This window comes from Rhamphochromis longiceps, linkage group LG22 (genome assembly GCF_057381845.1).
Source record: "Rhamphochromis longiceps isolate RC_006_pf linkage group LG22, R_longiceps_female_GT1.1, whole genome shotgun sequence".
Taxonomy (NCBI): Eukaryota; Metazoa; Chordata; class Actinopteri; order Cichliformes; family Cichlidae; genus Rhamphochromis; species Rhamphochromis longiceps.
The window spans coordinates 35,986,873-36,003,497 of NC_140577.1; the positions used below are offsets into that span (position 1 = coordinate 35,986,873).

The 16,625-nt window shown below is 46.1% G+C and overlaps 1 protein-coding gene across 1 annotated transcript; it reads right to left on the minus strand.

The window, feature by feature from the left end:
• Positions 1–7,060: 7,060 nt before the first annotated feature.
• nr1d2b (nuclear receptor subfamily 1, group D, member 2b) lies at positions 7,061–16,191 on the minus strand. The gene is made up of 8 exons (XM_085395800.1): positions 15,856–16,191; positions 13,568–13,798; positions 11,197–11,285; positions 10,699–10,843; positions 9,319–10,019; positions 8,767–8,952; positions 8,477–8,687; positions 7,061–7,958 (listed from the first exon to the last, which is right to left on the minus strand). The coding sequence occupies exons 1-8, from the start codon at positions 15,872–15,874 to the stop codon at positions 7,762–7,764; spliced, it is 1,779 nt and encodes a 592-aa protein (XP_085251926.1). The 5' UTR covers positions 15,875–16,191; the 3' UTR covers positions 7,061–7,761.
• Positions 16,192–16,625: the final 434 nt, after the last annotated feature.

The following is a 16,625-nucleotide window of genomic DNA, read 5'->3' on the forward strand; positions in this document are numbered from 1 at the left end:
GGCTTCATCGGGTGAGGGCCTCCAGCTCGCACTGAAACGGTTCGCAGCCGAGTGTGAAGCAGCGGGAATGAGGATCAGCACTTCCAAATCTGAGGCCATGGTTCTCAGCCGGAAAAGGGTGGAGTGCCCACTCCGAGTCGGGGATGAGTTCCTGCCCCAAGTGGAGGAGTTCAAGTATCAAGTCTTGTTAGCGAGTGATGGGAGAAGGGAGCCGGAGATCGACAGACGGATTGGGGCTGCGGCTGCAGTGATGCAGACGCTGCACCGGTCCGTCGTGGTGAAGAGGGAGCTGAGTGTAAAAGCGAAGCTCTCAATTTACCGGTCGATCTACGTCCCTACCCTCACCTATGGCCACGAGCTGTGGGTAGTGACCAAAAGAACGAGATCGCGGATACAAGCTGCAGAAATGAGCTTCCTCCGAAGGGTGGCTGGCCTCTCCCTTAGAGATAGGGTGAGAAGTTCGGCCATCCGGGAGGGGCTCAAAGTAGAGCCGCTGCTGCTCCACATCGAAAGGAGCCAGCTGAGGTGGTTCGGGCATCTGACAAGGATGCCCCCTGGGCGCCTCCTGGGTGAGGTGTTCCAGGCATGTCCCACCGGGAGGAGGCCCCGGGGCAGACCCAGGACACGCTGGAGAGATTATATCTCTCAGCTGGCCTGGGAACGCCTTGGTATTCCCCCGGATAAGCTGGAGGAGGTGGCTGGGGAGAGGGAGGTCTGAGCTTCTCTGCTTAGGCTGCTGCCCCCGTGACCCGGCCTCGGATAAAGCGGATGAAGATGGATGGATGGATGGATGGATGGATGGATGGATGGATGGATGTAAAAAGTGGTCTTAAGTAATATTTCCCTGAGCTTTCTGATGATCTTTCAAAGTTTTTTTTGGCTCCTAATTTTCATTCCAGTTCTTGTGCCTGATGATTTAAAGACGTTTTCTTTGTTGTTGTTAGTTAAACCATTAAACACTGACCTATCAATCATTAAAGCATAAAACAGGAATTTAATGTAAGAGAGGAACCAGTGTTGTCTACACACGAGGGACAACGTTAAAATGATATCGTTTATTCCCATTTCTTTAGGTGAATCTCCATAAAAATTAATTAATTAAAGTGAAGTCCATGAGAATTGGGGTGATCACGGTCCTGCTGCTGTTGAACTATAAGGTATGGTCTCGTTTGGAGGGGGGCCATCAAGAGGTCATTCTTAGCGAAGGGAAACGGGGAGAATAGGCTGAGGTTTGCCTTACACTATAACTAATCAGATAAGAGAGATAAGATAAGATAGAACTTTATTAATCCCTCGGGTGGGTTCCTCTGGGAAATTCGACTTCCAAAAAGCACAGCAACGACCGAAGTTACAGTTACAGAACTGTTATATATATATATATATACACACACACACACACACACACACACACACACACACACACACATATATAAATACAGAGACAAATATAAATAAAATATACGAAGGGGATAAATAGAATAAATAGGAATAACAGCATTGTTCATAATGTCCATCAGTTTCTTTAATGTCCTTTTCTCTGCCACTGTCACCAGAGTGTCCAGCTTCATGCCGACCACAGAGCTAGCCTTCCTGATCAGTCTCTCCAGCCTGGATGAGTCCTTCTTTGCTGTGCTGCTCCCCCAGCACACCACAGCATAGAAAAGTACTCCAGCAACCACCGACTGGTAAAACATCCTCAGGAGCTTCCTGCAGATGTTGAAAGACCTCAGCCTCCTGAGGAAGTACAGTCGGCTTTGGGCTTTTTTATACAGGTGCTCTGTGTTGCATGACCAGTCCAGTTTATTGTCCACCCACAGCCCGAGGTACTTGTACTTGTTGACCACCTCCACCCCCTCTATCTGAACTGGCAGTGGACCTTCTCTGGACCTCCCGAAGTCCACAACCAGTTCCTTAGTCTTTGAGGTGTTGAGTTGCAGGTGGTTTGTGTGACTCCATGCGACAAAGTTCCTCACCAGACTTCTGTACTCCTCTTCCTGATCATCCCAGATACACCCCATGATGGCCGTGTCATCTGCAAACTTCTGAATCAGTCAAATTTGAAATGTTTGTTTTGAATTGTCATCAATATGTGTGAGCGAGGACAAGGGAAGGTGAAGGTCTACAGTCGTGTATAAAATATGGTGGAGCCTCTTTCATAGTTTGACCCAGTTATAAACAGAAAAGCCAGATTTTGATCCAGCATGTGAAACCATCTGGAAATCACCTTATTGGCAATGATGATGATTCCAATGCAATAAAAGAATAGCTGGAAACACAAAGACAGTGGAGCACTCTGAGGGAGCCAGCGTCCCTGAAGAAGTGTGGATCACAGAGAGAGAGCAAAATGTAGCCAACCTACAAAGAAGCACTTTGGAGTGATACTCAAGAGATGCGGAGCGTTGTCCTGAAGGCTGCTTAAAGACAGCTGCCTGAGAGAGTTCAGGTTGTGCTGAAGAATAAAGGTGCTCATAGCAAATGCTGACTAACAACAGAGGTCGATCATCTTGTTAATAATTTCACCTCCTCACTACGTACGACTCTGGATACTGTAGCTCCTGTGAAAACTAAGGTCTCAGATCAGAAGTACCTGACTCCATGGTATAATTCTCAAACACGTAGCCTAAAGCAGATGACTCGTAAGCTGGAGAGGAAATGGCGTGTCACAAATTTAGAGGATCATCATTTTGCTGCTTTATAAGAAAGCCCTCCGCAAAGCCAGAACATCTTACTATTCATCACTGATTGAAGAAAATAAGAACCCCAGGTTTCTCTTCAGCTCTGTAGCCAGGCTGACAAACAGTCAGAGCTCTGTTGAGCCAACCATCCCTTTAACGTTAACTAGTAATGACTTCATGAACTTCTTCACAAATAAAATTTTTAGCATTAGAGAAAAAATTACCAGTAATCATCCCACAGATGTAATATTATCTACAGCTACTCTTAGTACCATTGATGTTAAGTTAGACTCTTTTTCTCCAATTGATCTTTCTGAGTTAACTTCAATAATTACTTCCTCCAAACCATCAACGTGTCTTTTAGACCCCATTCCTACAAAACTGCTCAAAGAAGTCCTGCCATTAATTAATGCTTCAATCTTAAATATGATCAACCTATCTCTAATAATCGGCTATGTACCACAGGCCTTCAAGCTAGCTGTAGTTAAACCTTTACTCAAAAAGCATCTCTAGACCCAGCAGTCTTAGCTAATTATAGGCCAATCTCCAACCTTCCTTTCATATCAAACATCCTTGAAAGAGTAGTTGTCAAACAGCTAACAGATCATCTGCAGAGGAATGGTTTATTTGAAGAGTTTCAGTCAGGTTTCAGAGCTCATCACAGCACAGAAACAGCTTTAGTGAAGGTTACAAATGATCTTCTTATGGCCTCTGACAGTGGACTCATCTCTGTGCTTGTCCTGCTAGACCTCAGTGCAGCGCTCGATACTGTCGACCATAATATCCTATTAGAGCGATTAGAACATGCTGTAGGTATTACAGGTACTGCACTGCAGTGGTTTGTATCATATCTATCTAATAGACTCCAGTTTGTGCATGTAAATGGAGAGTCCTCTTCACACACTGAGGTTAATTATGGAGTTCCACAGGGTTCAGTGCTAGGACCAATTCTGTTTACATTATACATGCTTCCCTTAGGCAGCATCATTAGAAGACATAGCATACATTTACACTGCTATGCTGATGACACCCAGCTCTATCTGTCCATGAAGCCAGATAACACACACCAATTAATTAAACTGCAGGAATGTCTTAAAGACATAAAGACCTGGATGGCCGCTAACTTTCTGCTTCTTAATTCAGATCAAACTGAGGTTATTGTACTCGGCCCTGAAAAGCTTAGAAATATGGTATCTAAGCAGATTCTTACTCTGGATGGCATTACCTTGGCCTCCAGTAACACTGTGAGGAACCGTGGAGTCATTTTTGACCAGGACATGTCCTTCAACGCACATATTAAACAAATATGTAAGACTGCTTTCTTCCATTTGTGCAACATCTCTAAAGTTAGAAATATCCTGTCTCAGAGTGACGCTGAAAAACTAGTTCATGCATTTATTACTTCCTGGCTGGACGACTGTAATTCATTATTATCAGGATGTCCAAAAAACTCCCTGAAAAGCCTTCAGCTGATCCAAAATGCTGCAGCAAGAGTCCTGACAGGGACTAGAAAGAGAGAGCAGATTTCTCCTGTTTTGGCTTCCTTTTAAATCCAGGATTCAAAATCCTGCTCCTCACATACAAGGTCTTAAATAATCAGGCCCCATCTTATCTTAATGACCTTGTAGTACCATATCACCCTATTAGAGCACTTCGCTCTCGCTCTGCAGGCCTACTTGTTGTTCCTAGAGTATTTAAAAGTAGAATGGGAGGCAGAGCCTTCAGTTTTCAGGCCCCTCTTCTGTGGAACCAGCTTCCAGTTTGGATTCAGGAGACAGACACTATCTCTACTTTCAAGATTAGGCTTCAAACTTTCCTTTTTGCTAAAGCATATAGTTAGGGCTGGACCAGGTGACCCTGAATCCTCCCTTAGTTATGCTGCAATAGGTGTAGGCTGCTGGGGGATTCCCATGATGCATTGGGTGTTTCTACCTCACTCACTATGTGTTAACAGACCTCTCTGCATTGAATCATATCTGTTATTAATCTCTGTCTCTCTTCCACAGCATGTCTTTATCCTGTCTTCCTTCTCTCACCCCAACCAATCACAGCAGATGGCCCCGCCCCTCCCTGAGCCTGGTTCTGCCGGAGGTTTCTTCCTGTTAAAAGGGAGTTTTTCCTTCCCACTGTCGCTAAAGTGCTTGCTCACAGGGGGTCATATGATTCTTGGGCTTTTCTCTCTGTATGTATTATTGTAGGGTCTACCTTACAATATAAAGCGCCTTGAAGCGACTGTTGTTGTGATTTGGTGCTGCATAAATAAAATTGGATTGACTATCATTGATGTGTCTGCACATTTCAATACATTTATGAACTAATTTCCTGTTTTCCTTGCAAAATAGAAAATATAAAGACACGGCACTACATTAATAGAGTCTAGCTCTTGTCCTGTGAAGTCATAAGTGAACACACGATAGAGGATGTTTGAACAGACAGGTTCCAGATTGTGCTCTGTTTACAGGACAGCAATCAAACTGAAGTGGACACGTGGGTGGAGCCGATGGTTCTCACTGATTATCGCAGACAGAGGTCTGAGTTTAAAACTTTAAGTGTTACCACCATCACTCGGTGGTAACACTGGAGCTCTGTGTGATTTGGTCGAGTGAATGTTAGTGTCTGTTTACTCGGTGCCACTCCCGGAAGCCAGGGACGCAGACTGAGCTGCACTGTTGCCATCTGCTGATGGATGATAAGCACGACTTGGTTCAGACGTCGCCTTTCTAAACCTCGTTTTACTGAATCCCTCTGGTGTCACAAGAACGTATTAAAGAAAGGCCATAGTCAAACCTTCATTTCATTCAGTGCTGCATTTTTAAGAGAGAATTACATAGATGTGTGTGCGTTTATATGTCAACCCTGCTGTGAAGGTCCTATTTTATTCACTCCTTGAGGCATTGAATAAAACCGTCTGAAATTTCTACTCTTGTCTGAACCTTTCACATGATTAATTAGCTATTGGTGATCCATAACGATCACACGTTTTACTTTCATTTCTACTTTACTGTTCTTGAAGAGCACAGGAGAGGATAATAGGTGTGATTTTGCATCTGTATTCCATCAATGTGATTAAAATGCATTTAAGGCGTTTATTTCAACTGTTTAGGAATTACAGGCATTTTTATACATAACCTCCCATTTTCACAGGCTCAGAAGGACAGCTGACTGACAAGCAGTCTGACAGGAAATGTCTGGATTCTTCCCTCATGTCGTTAGAAATAAATCACATGACACACCTGTGGTTGATCCACTATTTAAAGGAAGAAACACACAGGCCAGCTCAGACGGTCAGAGCAGTTCATACAATCATGAAGCTGAAACTGCACTTTAAATGAGTTGCAGTTACTACAGGAAGTATCATTATCCAAGTATTTCTGCTTAGCGCTGTTGCCTCGCAGCAAGGTGGTTGGTTCAGCGTCGCAGGCCGGGGTCTGTGTGGAGTTTGCATGTTCTCCCTCCTGTGTCTGTGTGGGTACTCCGCCTTCCTCCCACAGACGTGCAGTTAGTGGGGTGAGGTTAACTGGTGATCGTGAGTGCGGTCTCTCTGTCCCTGCAACTAACTAGCGATCTGTCCAGGGTGTGCCCCCGCCTCTCACTCTGGGACAGGTTCCAGCCCCCCAACGACCCTGATAAGGATAAGTAGAAGAGAATATTCACGTGTATGCGAGACGATTAAAATTCAAACTGAGTTCTGTGTCGCCGGCTTCAGAGATCACTCAGTTTTACTCAAACTGCACTAAAGCTGCACGTGGTCTCAGATAAAAGTGCGCATATTTTTATATATTTTTTTAATCACACGGAGAAACAGTAACAAGCAGAAAGTTTGATTATCTGAGTCATGCTCAGGAACAGCTCCTCGTAGGCCTCCCCCGTCCTCCTCATGATGCATTTTGAAAATGAAGACGCAGGTCAGAGGTCAGAGGATGGAGACGAGGCAAAGGCTTCTTAACTGCCGAAGAGAACATTTTCCTACAAATAGGTAAGATGCAGTCGTCATGATTATCGGGAACGACACGTTTTAAATAACCACAGCTTGTACACACCATTTAGAAAATTTATTCATTCATATTATTTATATACACACACATACAGTTATGTTTATATGATAATATATTTCTATAGAAATCTATGCATACTGCATCCTTTCAGAACATGTCACTGCAATAATAGAAGTCGTGGAGAATAAAAGGCTGAGTGTTTCACCAGCAGCTCTGCTCATGTCTTTACATTACAAACACTTTTACAATCAGACTTATGTGAAATCGTCATACATGGACCTGCATCAGCTACAGAACAGAGTCTCTGTAAAAACGTAGAGACGTGTAACGAAGCGTGCAGAAGCTGCTGGTGACTACGAGGTGACATTTCTGTCCAGACTCTCGGAGATGTCACGAGAAAGAAGACAAAGTCCACAATTTCATTTCATGGCTTCAGTCTTCATTTATACTGATCTCAGTAAAGAGCGACTCTGACACGTTCGATTTGTCACAATGCCCAAATAATTTAGAACACAAAACAAACAAATCATGGCACGAACACACGTGGATGAAATCAAGCGTCTGCTTCCCAAATCTGTCCAAAGACGCCACGTTCAGGTTTCCCTGCTGCTCCAACTGAAAGCAGCTTTCCTGCACAGACTCCTCAGTTTCAGCTGCTTTTAAAGAGAACTTTACCTCCAGCGCGTTTTTCGTCCCGCGAGAGCAGCACCAGTTCAATTTAACGTGCACCACCGCAGGGAAACGTTTAGACTCAGACCCAGAAGCAGTCACATATTGCACTATGAATGCAAAAATACCATCGACACTATACAGGAAAGTGCATCTAATCTTTGTACAGCTGCTACACACAAACACGAGAGACATGTACACCAGTCAGAGTGTCTGTGCGTCTGCATTACCGTCACACAGGCCGTCACGCCCTACAGTACAACTTCCACTTGACTTTTTAGACAAAGAGCTAAACCCAAAGGCCCGTGCAGGTGTGGTCGGGTGGAGCTGGTGCTCCAGGCGGCCTTTAGGGCTGCTTTTGTCTCGGGTGCAATGTTTTCAGGTGAAGTGGGGGCGGACGGCGTCAAGTACTTTAGGAAAGTTCAGGAATGGACCTTGAAGGCGAGCAGCTGCTCAGAGTGCATGTTGTTGAGGGAACGCAGGTCGGGCAGCTTGAGCAGCAGTTTGGTGAAGATGGAGGCCTCGTTGGGGTGGTTCTTGGTGATGAGGCTCCGCAGGGCGCGGATAAGCGTCTCCTGCAGGGCCTCCACGGAGTTCACGTTCTCGATGCCAGATCGATCTGGGAGAGGAAGAGGTAGCAGGGAGGAGAGGCCTCAGTTAGCGATACGTTGACAAACAAGAAAAACGGCCGTGTGACCCGCGTGGTTAGTCGCAGTCTCGTGTCAGGTTAACGTGTTTGTGATAATGACATGATGGACTGTCACTCTACAGCATATGATTGACCAAAGTCAGTGTTCAGCGTGTCCGTGATGCTCTAGGAATAAATGCAATTTTGCACAAACTGAAACCGTTTGCCTCACGTGTGCTCAGGTCACAGCAGAGGAATATTTTAAAGCCTGACTCAGTTTAAATGTGTTTACACTGAAACAGCTGAGCTCAGTCCTGCTGTGAGTGTTCATCAGATAAACAGCAGGTGGCGCCAACTCGCCAATCTGTACCATTACAGTGCAGTCAAAGCTCAGGCAGGAAAAACAAAGTTAATGAGCCAATTTTTCTACCTGTTCTCATCATTTTGGATACAAACACTGACGGTGGTTTATGCGTCGCTATCAGTGGATGGATCGTCTGATAACCCACCTGCAGAGACCAGAACCACAGCAGTAAACAGGCTCATCTCCTCCTCACTGAGACCCAGGTTCATGAGCTTCTCACTAAAGTCAAACATGGAGTTGAGCAGGTCCCCGGCCCCCAGGGCCCTCAGACTGTCCACGCTGTACCTCTTCCCTCCGAGAAAGGTGACAGTGCGGTCCTTCACGTCAAACAGCGAGGCAAACCGAACCACCAACACCTGCAGGCCACAGAGTGCCCCAGATTACTACAGACAGACTAAACAAGACTGCAATACGTAAGAAAATTCAATGAATTACCTCAAAGGTGCCAGCCTTCAAAAGGCTGACCTGGTCATGCTGGGAAAGCTCTCTGAAGCCTGGGATCTTCTTGGCAAACTCGACCACCTCCCTGACCGCTGGGGTGAAGCTGTGGGAGAATTCCTCCCACACCTCGTGGCCGGACTTCTGAGGGTCCACGTGAGGCGAAGTGTTCATCGGACAAACCTGCAGATCAGAGCGGGCCTTCAGTTTGGACACGAGTGCATCCACACCTCTGAAACCTCCTTTTCACTAACTAATCACAGACACGATGGCTTCATGCTGCTGTTGGGACAAACGGAGTGATTTTCATTGCGCTCTAAAACAGAAGCTTTGTTTTGGTGAGACTTCTAGAGTTTGTTTTTGCCCTAAAAGCAGCTGTTCTATTCACATCTATTCATGCATACAGAGGCAGGAGCATCTATCCAAACAACAAACAGACACTTTCATTTAAAAGGCTTTTTATTTTACAAAGTCCGCTTTTACACCTTGACATTGATTTTTAATGGCTTGCCTAAACTGTTACCATCCACTGCCCTCTGTTCAGCTTACCAGATGCATCCTGTTGCCTCCTCTCCACAGGGCAATGCTGCACGATCCATTGGTGGAGCCTTCTGTGGACGGTGCCCTGAAAGCTCCATGTGTATATGCTGGAAAGTGGCTGGTGGCAGCCGTCCTGGACAGCCCGAAGGGGCACTGGTTGACCTCCTGACCCTGGGGGTCAAGGCTCAAGGTGGAGTGCCGGGCCACCGTGACCGGGCTCTTGCGGTGGTCCCAGGTGCCCTGCCGCTCCTGCGTCTGGTTGTCGGTGGGGGTTTTGGCGAGGCCACAGCCGAGGGTGTTCGCGGGCTGCGAGGCCTGGGATGGCAGGCTGCTCTGCTCCTGGTTGTACATGAAGGTTTCCTGGTGGGCCCTGGTCACCGAGCCGATCACCTCCTCCTCGCTGCTGTCCGACGCGCTGGGCGAGGCCGAGCTGGGGCTGGTGTCCATTGACGCGGCGGGTTCTGGGTCTAAGCTGGAGTCTGATTGGCTGGAGTGAGGTGAGGAGGAAGGAGAGCAGGAGGCGGCGGGGACGGCATCGTCTGAGGTAGGCTCGGTGGCGCCGGCTGGCAGCGGTTTAACAATGGGCAGGCTCTGGCTGCTGTACAGCTGGCTTTGCAGCTGGCTGTTGTTCATCATGTTGTTCATGGCGCTCTGCATCTCCAGCAGCATGCGCTGTTTCTCTCGCTTCGGGATCCGGCCGAAGCGTACAGCTGAAGAGCGAGAAGAGAATCTCCTTGATTTTTGCCCAAGTCTCAGACATTCGTTAAACAGGAATTTAAAAGGAGGACATCTTACTCTTCTCCAACCGTTAGCTTCACACCTCATGATTACTGCCTTCAAAACAAATCCAGTCATACTGAGAATTACTGCCCCTTAACCATGTCGTCATTAAACTCCAACGTCCTTCCACAGTCAGTGATGCTGGACTATTTCCATCTGTCACTACTAACTGAGCCAAAAGGACTAATGAACGGCATCTTTTTAAAACAAAAATAACAGAAAAGGCTCAATTAAAAGTTTGAGCTTCGTGATTTCTTTGTTAAAAGCGTTTCTTAATGTTGTATTTTGAACACTTTGGTTTTCATGTAGCGCTCTCCTGCAGAATGCCTCATTTTCCATTCACACGCATTCACACAGGTACGTTGTTTCTCTGCTAACACTCACACGAGCAGAACTCTGCCTGAGGAAACTTTGGCAAGCAGACGGGGGAATCTAACCACCAACCGTCTGACTAGAAAATGACACTTATTCGCTTTTATAGCTTTGAAATTGACCGTAACCTGTTTTACGTGTTAGAAAATGGCGTGCTGAGCGTTACTCTGTGAAACCAGCCTCGCTAATCTCTTCACCGAACACAGCGCGAGTCAGTGAACGAGCGCGGGTACTCACAGTCTCTGGACATGCCCACCAGCAGGCATTTCTTGAAGCGGCACTGCTGGCAGCGGTTCCTGTTGATCCTCATGATGGGGCAGCTCTCGTTCTTCAGGCACTTCTTGTACTGGATGTTCTGCTGGATGCTCCTCCTGAAGAAGCCCTGAGTGTGTTCACAGACACAGGCAGCTTACTTTTGTCCTTTCTTAGATAAATGAACAGTTTCTACAGTGTGACTTATAACTGTCTGAATTATGTGCGTGTTCGCCCTCTAAGGAGCGCTGTGGTATGTAGCACACTGTTCTCCAGCTAACTGGGCCACACAGCACCATGAAGCATGATGGGTAACAGATATAAATAAAGGCAGAGTGAACTAGTTTCAGTCTGAGCTGTGCAGATGGCTAAAGTGACCCACTTCAACCAAAGACGCCGCAACGCTCGTGTCTGTGTCGCACAGAGACTCATCCTGTGCTGCCTGCGAGTTCACACTGCGTCGTATCAAAGAGGCAGCCTCACCTTGCAGCCCTCACAGGCATGGACGCCATAGTGAAATCCAGAGGCCACGTCCCCGCACACTTTACAGAGCAGCACCAGGCCGTTGATTTCTGAGAAATACAAAAACAAATTCTTACAGTTTATCTGGAAAAAAAAAAAAAACTGGGAACCCACCGATTATTCCCAACGAGGTCACCGAGTCATTACGCCAGTGCTCCTCCTGAACAGTAGGTGCCGCCACTCACAAAAAACCCCAAACCCTCTGCATCAGTCCTGGTACAGGAGTAGAAGAAGAGGAAACTAAACCACTCTCAAATAACCTGCTGTGCTATATTATGTGCAGGGCTCGCACAATCGCTAGCCCGACGTCCCGGAGCTAGCGATATCTCTGGTCGGGCGACCAAAATCTATCTCAGCCCCGCCCGTCGGGTTATCATATAGCCTGACGGGCAGGGCTGAGATAGCTAGCTAGCTCCGTGGGGCTAGCGATTCTGCGAGCCCTGATGTGGTACAGTTCACATCCCTGCCCGTCACTACAGCCTCAACATCACACTGCTGTTTCTGATAAACTGCTCTGTGAAGGTTTATGTTGAGAATTTATTTATAGACACAAACACGTCACATGTAAAAGTCATTAGCCGTCTACAGGAAGCTCGTGCTGGCTCCGTCTTGGGTTTCTCCTAAACAGCCTCTGGTTTCATTTCAACCGTCTTCAGAGAGAGAACATTAGTTGTGAGATGTTCTTGGTGCAGTGACGGTAAGGCTGAACGATATATCGCATTTGCGATAATATCGCGACATGATCAAGTGCAATTTTCTAACCGCAAAGGCTGCGATTATACTCTGGACATGTCCAAATTCATGGGCTGCATCCTCCTGAGGCCGCATTTGTAGACCGATTACGTCACAGCGACGCGCCGAAGGCTGTCCAAATTACTACCATATCCCAGAATTCATAGCGCGGCCCAGCCAAACTCCAGTTTCCAGCAATGGCGGCCGCTACTAAGTTTTAAAATTACTCATACTAATCTTTCTGGGTCACAAAATAAACTTTTAACATATTTTCAGGCGAGAAAGTAGTTGTGTAAACATCAAATATCTGCTCGGTTTATCAAGATATCCCATATTTGCAAAAGTGCTTCGACGTTTTCAGAGGCGTCTGCTACCCACCAGCTCGACAGCTAGCCGGGAGCTCGAGGGTTACTGATGCGGCCGAGAACGGCACAACTCCCGGCACATCATTTTCAGATCACCGCGGAGTTTCGCTGCTCGGGTTAAACGTAATATATAAGTCACTTAGACAACCTAAAAATGTTATTGTTGGGCTTTTTCCAGTGTTTTGTTTGTTCGTGAGTAAATCGGTTTGGCTGAGATTAAAGTTATTAGATTAGATAAAATAAAACTTTATTAATCCCCCGGGTGGGTTCCTCCTTGGTTTTCACACAGCTGACTAAACGTCAAACAGAAAACTTATTAAACAGAAGTATGAGACAGTCGAGAATTTACACCAGTGTCTGGTTATATTTTAGATAGCAAGAAGCAGACGGCCGAGTTTATTAAACTCCACCGAGACAGCGGTGACGCTAATCAGAACTAGACCGTCCAATTTCACGCCTTTAAACTTTAAAGGCGTGTTTGTGTGTGTGTTTATACAATTGCTATTATGTTTGCACTTTATGTGTAATGTTACTGACTGCAGAGATCAGTAAGATGTGTGTATTTTTTATTTATTTAATATTATTTTTTAATTGAATGACTGTCTAGTAGTTCACAGATGTCGAAAAACTGAGTGTGGTAAAGCCACTGATTTTTTTTATGTATATTTCTGCAATCTGCACATTGTACTGACTTTCATTTTAATGTTTACACCAGGGTTCCTTGTCAGCACTTTATGCTCAGATGTTTGTAAGCTAAAAATAAACTATTGTGTATGTTCAAATATACTGTTGTGATTGAAGAAGCTAAATAAAAATGTTAGTCATCAATTCATGCATCACCTCATGTCATCATAACAGAGGTCTGTCTTCCAGGAAAGAACAGTTTAAAATTAATGTAATATAGTATTGGCCATACTATATGATGTATTGCTTGTCTTTGTTTAATAATACAGAAGACAAAGACCTTAAAAAATAATCGCATATCGCATCGCAATCGCAATATTGGGGCAAAAAATCGCAATTAGATTATTTTCCATAATCGTTCAGCCCTAAGTGACGGCGGCTGAAACAAGCTACCTGGAAGTTAAAATGTCAACATTTGTTTTGGGCAGATTCCAATAATGTCCTTGAGATGTTTAAGTCATATAATGCTCTCACTGGCCTGACATGCTGCACTGATTCCTAGACTTAACACAGGCAGCATCTGAAGACACATATGAGAGTGTCCAACTTACTTGTGATGCCAGTCTTTGCTGTGGACGACGAGCGTCCACCTTTCTGAGTCCGTGGCAATTTTAGGCCTCCTACAGCCATCGTGGGGTCGAGCGGCTGCCTCAGCTGTCCGTGGCTAGGCGGGGACCCGCGGGGCGGGGAGGACGACTGGTAGCTGCCATTGGAGGAGTCGCTGTGACACGACTCTGGGCTGGAGGCAGAGCTGGACGAGCTGATGTAGGCTATTACGCCTCCTGGCGAGCGATCAGCAGAGAGGGGAGGAAACGGACTGTGAGAACAGGGACTGTAACAACGAAGCAAAGCCTACTGTGTGAGCTTGCACTGAAAACTTCTCATGTATTTTATGAGGAAAATAGACAGTATCAAAGATGAATGTAGCTCCTGAAACGTGACCTGTATTGGTCTAATGGTCTGCAACCAGCCCTCGTGTCCCTGTGACCTCTGTAAACGCTTTCCTCACTTTACTTTCAGGTCATATGAATCCATTCAGTCAATTATGGTCTTTATTAGAGTCAATAAGGACGCTCACCCAGGAGCTGCTCAGTGGCTAACCGCTCCTCCAATCACAACCATCAGAGGATGAGTGTGTGGTTCAGGACCCACCCCGTGCTCCTCATATGCAGTCTCAGAACAGCAAGACGGCAACGGAGAGAAACGCTCAGCTGAGGGCCTGACAGACACCTCAGTAATGGGTGACCTCACTGTAATAAAATGAGTCCATCTCATGCCTGATAACACATTTCTGATTTGATTTTAATGTGCACTTTATCAAACTTTACTGATTGTTTCTGCATTAGGACAAAAAGGAAACTCACTTCATCGTCACACTCTACTGCAATCACAAGAAGCTACCAGATGTGCGTGTCTTCTTTTGCTCGTTGTCAGTTACACCGTTTATTTCATCGGTATAACCTGAGCCCTGTTTGAACGCTGTAATGTCGCCATGGTTTCTGTAGGTGGCGCTTTTCTCCCTGACTTACCCCCCCAGCTACAGACACCTTCCCTGTGTGAAAACCAACCAGCTTAAAGTAAAGAGGGCAGACGAGAATACGACAAACATTTCTTGGGCCAGTAAACGCCGCAGAGACGGGCTGCTGCACCAGGGAGCTCCACCCTCAGCACAGGCTGACCTGATTTCTTCCTCTCCCATTCTTTATGATTAGGTAACAGCGATTACATAATGTCAGCCTGGCAGGGGTGTGTATGTAGTTCAGTCATTCACAGTCGTAAAAACAGATCGAATACATGCCTTCATTTATACACTTTTCATTTTAAAAGAAATATATAAAAATTGTCCCCCATTAATACACAGCAAAGGAAAAGTATGAGGTGAAAAAGTGCCAGTGATGACTCAGAGCTCACGCAGCCTCTTTGAATGCTTCAAAAATGAGGTTTAGTTCATGGGATTATCAGGTTACTGTGTATCCAGCATCATGAGTGAAACAGGAAAATATGAGTCAAACCTGTAACTAACTCAGTGACCGTCTCCAGCTCTAATGTTTATCTAACTCTGCGTAATTAGATCATTTTATACGAGCTGGAAACAACCGAGGCTGCGTTTACGGCCCTCGGGAAATATCTTAGTTCGAGTGCTGTCAGCGGACAGACGATGAGCTCGAGAGTTGAGCAAACGAAGACAACTGTGGACTTCCGGTTTTTTATTATTATTTTTTTATTCAATGTTGTTTTTATTAAATCAATGGTAACATAGAAACTGAATACAGCGGGTCATATCGCGACGTTTATTATTAATCATGTTACTAACGTACGTTTCTTACACAAAAAGCCTTCCCCGTCCCATGAGCAAAGCACCACAGCTGCTGGTGTTGGGGTTTAAACGCACCCCACCTGGAGCACGCATGCGCTTTCCCCGGGAAAACTAGGTCAGCTCGCGTTGCCATGAGAGGCCTCACGTGTATCACGGCGAGACTGCACACATCGAGCTGGGAGAAATTATGCAACGCCTACGTCACTGCACCGCGCGGCCAATGAGCTGAGACGCACGGGGAGCGTAAACACAAGTGCACATGGCTAGGCTGGCGGGTCCATGTGAGCCGAGATGACTGCAGTGCCACGGAAGCCAAACACTGGTGTAACAACAACCGCCCACGGTGGCCCTAACCCACTTTAACAGTAACAAGTGGGTTCGACAGAAAGTCCACAATAAACAAGAAATACAGTCAGAATGTGACCGGTCGTGTTACTTTTCCGGTTCGACTGAAGCCAAAGGCAGGAGGTAAGTACAGTACGCCCCCCGTCGCCGGGTGCAGATGCTGTCAGGCGTACTTACCAGCTTTGGTGGACTCCATGTCCTGTGAGTCTGGGGGTTTCCTCCTCTGCTACCTCGGTGCCAAAGCCGTTTTCTCAGTTTTAGTGTTCAGCAACTGAAAAGTCGCTGATTGGTCCCAGTAAGAGAAACTAACCGTCTTTAAGTTTGAACCAAAGACATAAGCCTAGTTCAGACCCTACACGCTACGGTCGGCTTTACAAGCAGCCCGGTGGAGATGTACTTTCCCCCTAAAACAACCAGAAAATCGGCCGAGGCGACGATGAAATGTGCAGCGTTCACTCGTTCCTGGAGCTCCAGTCCAGGCGTGTGCTCGACGGCTTTCTGCTCTGTTTCGAGTAGCGATCAGTGTGAAAACCATGTGACCCAGTTCACTGACTCCTCCCTCCCCTCCCTGCAGCTTTGCACTTGTGTCAATGTAACCCACTGACATACTTTCACCAGTGAAACGGAGCAAAGATACTCGGCAATGTCAGAAAAGACGAGCGGGTTGCGACACAGCATCTCCTCCTGATAGCGTTTATCATATGCTGAAACATTTCATTGAAGTCCAAAAGTTTCAGGACACCTTATATTTATCTATGTGACAGTGCACTGATGTTCCTGCTAAAGCTTCCACTGTGGCCCACTGCAAGTCTGAAAGCTGCAGAAAAGACCACTTTGATTAGATTGAACACAGTCGTGCAGGGACACCAGCATTACTATTACTATTTAAAATGTTTGACATATAGTTCAGCTGCAACATAATATCTTTTTTCTTTCCAAAGTCAACT